Genomic DNA, 9,196 nt, shown 5'->3' on the forward strand with positions numbered 1-9,196 from the left:
TGTGTGTGTGTGTGTGTGTATGTGTGTGCATGCGTGCGTGTGTGTGTGTGTGTGTGTGTGCGCGCGCTAGTAGATCTCAGTGCTTTTGTTTTGTATTCAGGGTGGTGAGGAGCAGTCAGACCTCCTGCTGGATACAGAGAACAGAGAGTTCAGCCTCTGATTCTCTCCTCCCCTCCCTTCCCTCCACCCCCCTCCCTTCCCCCCGCCTCTCTCCCCTCCCCACCCCCTTTCTGGACCTGCTGTTCATCAGAAATCAAACAGGTGTCTGGAATGTTCTACAAGCGGAACTTCAGTGTGTTCAACTCATATCCCTGTGAGCTCAGTGGTCATGCTTAAACTCATATCCCTGTGAGCTCAGTGGTCTCCTGGAGAGATGAGCCTCATACTTGCTTCTCTGCACTGGCCTATTGTTCTGCATCTTAGAGAGACTATTGGAGTGTGTTTTATATCCAGTTGCTGTTAATAATAAATGCTAATTAAAATGTAATCATGTTTTCCCTTTATTTAAACTCACTGAGAGCAGGCACCTCTTTTACCTCTTTTTAGTTTGAAAGGAAAGTAAGCAGCACAAAGTAAAATAAAAAATGTAAAATGAGAAAACTAAACATATAGTAATTAAATATAATAACTAAAAGACAGAATAAAATAGATATAAAATTACTGTTCAAAACATTCACTTTAAACACTCACAATTTAGGCTAACTAAATTATAATTTCGAATTTTTATGTGGGCTAATGAAACAATTGTCTTGTGATCAGTGTGTTGTGTGTGTGTAAGTGTGTGTGAGTGTGTTCATGCTTGTATGCGTTTGTGTGTGAGTGCATTCATACATGCATGTGCGTGTGTGTGTTCATGGGTGGTGTGTGCCTGTGTACATAACATAACATAACATAAGACAAGAACATGCCATTCAGCCCAACACTGCTCGTCTATCCCTACCACTAAACTGTACTTAATGCTTAGTTTACCAATAAGCAAGATAGTATCTAACACTGTATCAAGCCGGGCCTTGAATACCCCCAGTGTTTCTGCCTCCACTACATGTCCATGCAAGCTATTCCACACATTGCCCTCTCTCTGTGTGAAAAAATATTTTCTAATGTCTGTGTGAAATTTACTCTTTGCCAGTTTCCATTTATGCCCCCTTGTTCTTCTAACCAAACTCAACTTGAATAATTTCCTGTAGTTCACTTTGTTCATCCCTTTAATAAATTTAAAGGCCTCAATCAAATGTCCCCTAGGTTACTAAGCTTGAAAAGTCCAAGCAGCTCAAGCCTTTCCTCCCAACACTTATCTTTTATACCCGGAATCAATCTGGTTGCCCGTCTTTGGACCTTTTCCAGCGCCTCTATATCTGTCTTGTAGTACGGTCCCCAGAACTGCACACAATACTCGAAGTGTGGTCTGACAAGGGTATTGTAGACGGTGAGTATGATCTCCTTAGAGTTATACTCAATACTCCTGGCTATGCATCCCAGCATCCTGTTGGCTTTTTTTTACTGCTACAGCACATTGACCAGACCCTGATAGGCTTTGATCAACTATTACTCCAAAGTCTTTTTCTACAAGTGCACATTCTAATTTTGTACCACCCATAAAGTAATCCTGCCCTATGTTTTTATTCCCCACATGTAGAACTTTACATTTAGTTGTACTGAATTTCATTTACCAGGTTTCTGCCCACTTCTGGATTCTGTTTAAATCATATTGGATTACTTTAGTAGATTCCAACCTGTTGGCTAAACCTCCCAGTTTTGTATTATCTGCAAATTTAATTAGTGCACTTTCAATGTCCGTGTCCAGGTCATTTATGTAAATGAAGAAGAGCAGTGGACCCAGCACCGATCCCAAGGGAACTCCACTTCCCACAATACCCTGCTCTTGTTTTACTGTTTTTATACCTTTAGTTTGCTTTTAATTACCTCCCTATCTTATTTGTGTTCTTGTTTTATTATATTAAATTATTTTATTATCCTTTTTTATTATTTTTTTAAATTTATAATTTATTATTTGTATTTGTATTTTTTTTCTCATTTTATGCGAAGCACATTGAGCTGCATTTTATGTATGAAACGTGCTATATAAATAAAGTATCATTGTTATTGTTATTAAGATCCCTCCTACTTCTACCCTTTGTGTCCTATCCCGTAACCAGTTCTGAACCTACTCTGAAATGACTCCTGTAATTCCTACGTATGCATGTGCACACGTGTGTGTGCTTGTGTCCACGTGTGCGTTTATGTTCATGTGTGTTTGTATGTGCGTGTGTTCACACGTATGTGTGTGTGTGTGTGTGTATGTGTATGTGTGTGTGTGTGTGCACGTGTGTATGTGTGGGTGTGTGCACGTGTATGTGTATGTATGTGTGTGCACGTGTATGTGTGTGTGTGTGTGTGTGTATGTGCGTGTGTGCATGTGTATGTGTCTGTGTGTGTGTGTGTGTGTGTGCACGTGTATATGTGAGTGTGTGCATGTGTATGTGTGGGTGTGTGTGTGTGTGCACGTGTATATGTGTGTGTGTGTGTGTAGGGGGGTGTGTGTGCGTGTGCACGTGTGTGTGTGTGTGCATGTGTACATTCAGTACATGCATCATTCAAAGTGGTAAGTTCTGACTTTCCCCTATTAACACTGAAACCAGAAATCTTTGTATATTTATCCATTAACTCTAATAACTTTTCTACTGAAATCTTTGGGTGTTGCAAAAGTAATAACATATCATCTGCACACATAGCCAGTTCATTTTCCTGTTTACCTGCACTAGTACCACATGTTCTTAAGGCCAATGCCTGAGCCCATTAGCAGAACCCGGCAGATGGTTCCAAAATGCTGATAGGGGGCAGCCTTGTATTATTCCCTGATGAGATAAGATAATACTTTTGTAATATAAGACTTTACAAGACTTTTCAAAAAGTGTATATGCTGTACTGTTGTAGAAGTTAATGTAGAATATAAGCAGAATTTCTTTGCATGCATAATTCATTTTTATAGTGGCTCAGCTGTTAAATGGCACAAGATGATATCATTGAAAATGATAAAATACACTATTTACAGCAGCTGTGACATATAACCTATAATATACAGACTGAACAAGCTGAGCTCAGAGCTGTGGAAGATTAGCAGAATGAACAAGCCGAGCTCAGAGCAGTGGAAGATTAGCAGACTGAACAAGCCGAGCTCAGAGCTGTGTAAGATTAGCAGAAAGGAATTGCAGCCACTTCAGACTGGAGCACACAACATCCTGAGACCCAGGCTAACTGTGAGCAGCATTAGGCCTGTGGAGAGAGAAACACACTCACATTTGGTGGATCTCATCTAAATCCTTTCTGTTATCCAATGGTACATTACTAAATTTAAGCTAATAACGTTAGACCTAATAATGTCAACGAGTGTTAGGTAGTGTTAAGTCTGTAGAACAAGGGGTAGAGCAGTGAACTGTGCGTTCAAGCGAAAATACTGTTATGCAGTGCTACAGCAGTAAGTGATGTGTTTCAGAGGTATGGTGATACAACACTGTGTTTTACCTTGAGTAGGTGCACCCCCACCATTAATAATAATCAGACAGGGACTCGATCCATCTGAAAAAATGAAAAAATGCTTAATGGAAAATGGCAAAATCACAATTTTATACCAGAGAGGATTTAGGATGTGGGATACTTTACTCTCTGTACTTTACTGTAAATTAGAATATGATTATAATAACTAATGTTGCTCAGAATATGATTATAATCACTAATGTTGCTCAGAATATGATTATAATCACTAATGTTGCTCAGAATATGATTGTGATCATTATTGTATCAGAGGATATGATGGTTATCATCACCTGAGCATGTGTACTGGGAGTAAGTGAATCAGTAATTACATCCTTATTGTGGCCAGCAGATGGCAGTGCAGAGCCATGATGTTAGTTTATCGTACACAGGAAACTATGTGATAGTTCAGTCTGGCCAGTGCCTCAGTATGAGCAATATCGCTGTGTCCACTACCTAATAAATTAAGCTTTCCTGAGATTCTGTGTTTCTAACGTGCCCTAAACACTTACTCATCTTGACCGTTTAGGCCTTGAACCCTCTAGAATTAATATTGGCAGTCTGCTGAGCATATAAGTTGACCCGCGGTGGTCAACAGTTCTCTCATGACTGTTAGCCGTTGCTACAAGGGTGGACAGTGCCTTTAAAATTATCAACTAATACTGGTGGCTAGTGCTACTGTAATGAGAGATATATTTCTGATTAAATATGGTGGGAACTGTTTAATCCTTTGTATGCCGTTTCAGGCAAGTGATTTACCTGTAGTGGCTGAGTCTCCTGGGATAAGCTGGGTCACATTGGGAAGGCCAGGTTTACCTAGAAATGAAACAACACTTGCAACATTTATCTTTCAGTTCTGAATTCACATCAAGACTTATATTTCTCCTGTCTCCTGTGTGTGTGTGAGCATGTGTGTGAGCGTGTGTGTGCGTGCATGCGTGTGTGTGCACGTGTGTGTGTGTGTATTCATGCAAAACAAAAAGATGAGATCATCACTTGAGTTTCTTAAGTAGCTGTACAGAACTCCATCAGACTATCTCACCGTTCTCGAAGGTCCCAGTGGCAAAAACCACCTGCATTGCATTGGTGAATTGAGGAAGGATTGTTATGTTTCTGATGAAGAATATACAGCGTAGAACCCCTGCATTCAATGACCCCAACACATCTGCATCTACCTGGGAGAACACACCACAGAGAGACCTCACAATCACACACACACACAGACATTACAATCACATACACACAAACCTCACAATCACACACACACTGCTATGGCTCCCTGCCCTTGTGCACTAGCGGCTGCTTGTGGTGTTGCAACATTGGTTTTGATTGTCTTCCTAATAGATTGTCTTCTCAATCACGGTTGATGGCACCACAGTGACTGCCTCTCACTCTGCAAAGAGCCTGGGGGTGGTCCTGGATGACCAGCTGGACCTCAAGGAGCACATCAAGGCAACATCACGGTCCTGCAGATTCCTCCTATACAACATCAGGAGGATTCGACCATACCTGACGACGCACTCCACCCAGCTGCTCGTCCAGGCTACGGTGACCTCTCGCCTTGATTATTGCAACTCTCTCCTTGCAAACCTGCCAGCTTGTGCCATACAGCCACTACAGATGATTCAGAATGCCGCTGCCCGACTCATCTACAACCTCCCCAAATTCTCCCACGTCACTCCCCTGCTGCGATCACTTCACTGGCTACCGGTCGCTGCCAGGATCCGATTCAAAGCCCTGACCCTTGCCTACACTGCCGCCAACAGGACAGCCCCTATCTACTTGCAGGACATGACTCAATTCTATGTGCCTGCTCGACCACTCCGCTCTGCGGCAGCAGGGCGTCTTGCAACCCCTCCCACCCGCCCAAAGGGATCACAGAGCTTCTCACCCTAGCTCCCCAGTGGTGGAACGAACTCCCCGTCCCTCTCCGAACCTCCCCCTCACTATCCATCTTCCGCCGTGGCCTGAAGACTCATCTCTTCAGACTATACCTAGAATAACCACCACCACGCTGTGTATATATATATATATATATATATATATATATATATATTAAAAAAAAAAAAAAAAAAAAAAAAAAAAACCCTTTTTCCTGTCACTTGTTACATGTTGCCCCATCCCTGCACTTCTTGGTAAATTGTATTTGTCCTAATACTCTAGCTTATTCTTCTGCCTAGTTTGGCTTTGCAGATGTTAGACCAGGATAGTGTTCTTTGTTCTCGGCTAGAAATAGCTTTACAAAATAAGTAATTGTACCTTACTGAACCCGTGTTCAGCAGTTGTCTACGATCATGAAAATGCACTTTTGTACGTCGCTTTGGATAAAAGCGTCTGCTAAATGAATGTAATGTAATGTAATGTAATAGGAAATTGGTGTCACCTGGAGGAGGTCTACTTAAAGGGCCCTCTGGCTGATGCTCTCTCTCCATTCAGAGGATAACCTGCAGTCTGGCTACACTGCTCACTCACTCACTCACTCACTCACTCACTCACTCACTCACTCACTCACTCACTCACTCACTCACTCACTCACTCACTCACTCACTCACTCACTCACTCTCTTTTCTTTTCTTTTCTTTTCTTTTCTTTTCTTTTCTTTTCTTTTCTTTTCTTTTCTTTTCTTTTCTTTTCTTTTCTTTTCTTTTCTTTTCTTTTCTTTTCTTTTCTTTTCTTTTCTTTTCTTTTCTTTTCTTTTCTTTTCTTTTCTTTTCTTTTCTTTTCTTTTCTTTTCTTAAAAATATTTCTGAATTGCAACTATTTTGTGTGATCTCGTTTGTGCTGCGACTGGCCAGGTGCTGGTCGCAACATAATTGGGGGCTCGTCCGGGATCTGCTGATCCGGTATGTATTCTCTCTAGTTTTTTCGCTTGAGCACAGTTTTGAATATGGAAGTTCTCCGCGTTTGCGGGGTGCGGCGATAGGTTGAGCCGACTGAGTGTTATTGGTTTGGTGTGTTTCCCTCAGGTAACTGTAGTCGTCGGGTATGTCCTTCGGGCTTGTCACTTTGTTATTTTGTCTTTCTCATTTTTGGTGTTAATTCTGGGTGGGGGTATGCTCCGGTTCGCTGTGGGTGACTATTCTATTGGTTTTTCATTTGCGTTCACTGGTTTTGCGTTTAAAAGCCGCCTCGAGTCCGGTAAGTACACTGAAGACTAGGTTAGGTTTTTAGTTAGATTTCCGTTGTTACTAGGTAGTTAGGACCTGGGGGAAGCCCTGTCAGCCCACACAGTCAAAGTAACGCCCCGTGACCTCAGTTGTTGTAGCCTAATTAGCGTGATCATTAGTATCACTTGAGATTTTGCTCAGGCGGAGGACGCTAGAACGAGAGAGCTGATGTGTTTGGGTGAGTATGGACATTTGCTACATTTGTTCGTTTGAAGTTTGTTTTTGATTGTGCAGTCGGTAGCTGTGTTTTCGCACGTTCATTAGTGACATTTTCATGCTCATGGCCGTTCGTTTGTTCGTGCTTGTGATAGTAGCAAACTTTGCATGTCCACATTTCTACTTGCTTTGCGAACTGTGATGCGTGTGCTTTCAAGCCGTGGTGGCTGTAAACTGTTAGAATTACTTCCGCGTGCTTTTCCGAGAGAGCAAAAATTTACTCGGTAAGTAAATCTGTGCTATTTTCGTAATGCATTCCCGTGTTATGGGATGGTTTTGATGCTACAATTGTCTTAGCAATGTTTGTTTTTGTAGCGCTAGTCCCATAACGTTAGTGTAGTAATTTTGTGCATCGCTTGTAACATTTTGTAAGTTTAACAGTTTGACATCGATTGCGGTTGTCCCTGTGCTTGCGTTTTGTGCTGTAGCTGTAAAGCTGTAGATGGTTACTTGTGATTCTGTTGCTATTGTACTGTCAAACATTTTGCTTGTGCTTTGGTACTTTGATTAGGTTAACGGTAATTGGTTTGTCTTTCGTGTAACATATGGTATTGTATTTAGTGTTGGTTGTGCTACAATGTATTACTGCTATTGTGGTGCTGGTGCACTGTTGATCCAATTCCATTGTTTGCCTCTTGATAGTGTTTTCTTAGGTGAGTGGTTCTAATTGTATTTTTGACTGTATTTGTCTGGATTATCTTACGATGTCTACTGTTGACATTCAGATGTTTTTTTTTTTTGATGATCCCTCTGAGGACCTGCTAGAGGAGTTTACCAAAGAGCAACTGTTTAAAATTGCAGAACATTATGGAATTGAGATTTCTAGTAGTGATAAACGACTTGGAGCCAACGTTGTTAACTTTGAAGGCAATTTTGACTGACATGAGGGTGCTTGGAGCTGAACAGGAGTCCCCCTTGTGACTCAGTCTGAGGTTACCTTGAAATTGAAGTTACTTAATCATGAATTGGGAATGAAAAGGTTGGAATTAGCAGCTAGAGGCAGATTTGGAGATGAAGAGGTTAGATGTTGAAGGCAAGAAGACTAACTCTTCTGTTGCATTTGAGGTAGGTAGGCATATTCGTATGGTCCCTCCATTTTCAGAAAAGGAAGTAGAGAAGTACTTTTCTCATTTTGAGAGTGGCCACCTTTTTAAATTGGCCCAAGTATGTATGGACTTTGCTGCTGCAATGTGTCCTTACTGGTAAAGCCCATGAGGCATATTCAACATTATCATTTTAAGACAGTGCTGATCATGATTTCATCCGGGCTGCCATTTTGCGTACATGTGAACTGGTACCTGAGGCATACCGGCAGAAGTTCTGACCCTATGTTAAGCAGGATAAACACACTTATGTGGAGTTTGCAAGGGAGAAGGTGCAGTTGTTTGATAGGTGGTGTGAATCTCAGAAGACTAGGGAACAACTCTGTGGGATGATGGTTCTGGAGGAGTTTAAGAATGGTCTGCCTGAGGCCATTACCACTTATCCCAATGAACAAAAAGTAACCAATGTGTCACAAGCTGCCGTGCTTGCTGATGAATTTGTGTTGACCCATAAGATTGTTTGGGGAAAATCATCGTAACGAGGGCAAAGACGGACATCAAGGGGGTTTTTGTTCCTTAAAGCTCACTTCCACTGGTCCTGTGCCATCTGTGCCGCTGGCTGAGAAGTGTAGCCCTGTGGGTAAATACCCTGATGGAGTCAGTTTTTACTGCAAAAAGCCAGGACATAGGATCTCCTATTGCCCTATTCTCAGGAAAAAACAGCAGGGTGCTAAATCTGTCAGCCTGGTAGCTTTGACTTCTTGTGACGTTGCTGAACCTGAAATCCAGGTCTCACCATCTAAATGCTCCAGTAATCAAATGGATTACACACCATTTCTCATGATTGGCTCTTTGTCAATACCTGGCTAGGGTGGAAATGCACCAGTCTGTATTCCCAGACTCAGGCGCTGCTCAGTCCTTATTAGGAGTTTTACCCCTGTCTGAACAGACCTCCGCTGGCACAAGTGTTTTAATCCGAGGGTTTGAGATGGGCTTTGTTGACGTCCCCTTACATCGCGTTCATTTAATTTCTGACCTAGTGACTGGCAGTGTCGTGGTGGGAGTGCGACAGTTCCTCCCCGTGCCTGGTGTTACATTTATTTTGGGGAAAGATCTGGCAGGTGGAAATGTTTGGAGGCAGTGACACTCCACCTGAGGTTGTCTCTGTGCCATTGGTGTGTGAGGGTCCAGAAGAGTTGGAACAGAAATATCCCAATGTTTTCCCTACATGTGCTGTCA

The 9,196-nt window shown here is 42.1% G+C and overlaps 1 protein-coding gene and 1 long non-coding RNA gene across 3 annotated transcripts in view; one reads left to right on the forward strand and one right to left on the reverse strand.

Moving 5' to 3' along the window:
• si:dkey-30c15.13 (uncharacterized protein LOC558731 homolog) overlaps nucleotides 1-487 on the forward strand; it is a 6,716-nt gene extending 6,229 nt beyond the window's left edge. For both annotated transcript variants that reach the window (XM_064342135.1, XM_064342134.1), the window contains one exon: nucleotides 101-487. In XM_064342135.1, coding sequence (XP_064198205.1) covers nucleotides 101-160 — 60 coding nt within the window. In that variant the 3' untranslated portion in view covers nucleotides 161-487. The remainder of the gene's footprint in view (nucleotides 1-100) is intronic.
• A 2,232-nt stretch (nucleotides 488-2,719) lies between these two features.
• Nucleotides 2,720-4,834, reverse strand: LOC135258677 (uncharacterized). Its single transcript, XR_010331055.1, has 4 exons — nucleotides 4,574-4,834; nucleotides 4,291-4,347; nucleotides 3,523-3,576; nucleotides 2,720-3,273 (listed from the first exon to the last, which is right to left on the reverse strand). It is a non-coding gene; the product is annotated as an uncharacterized LOC135258677 (long non-coding RNA).
• Nucleotides 4,835-9,196: the final 4,362 nt, after the last annotated feature.

Source organism: Anguilla rostrata, chromosome 7 (assembly GCF_018555375.3).
Source record: "Anguilla rostrata isolate EN2019 chromosome 7, ASM1855537v3, whole genome shotgun sequence".
In the NCBI taxonomy this organism is placed as follows: Eukaryota; Metazoa; Chordata; class Actinopteri; order Anguilliformes; family Anguillidae; genus Anguilla; species Anguilla rostrata.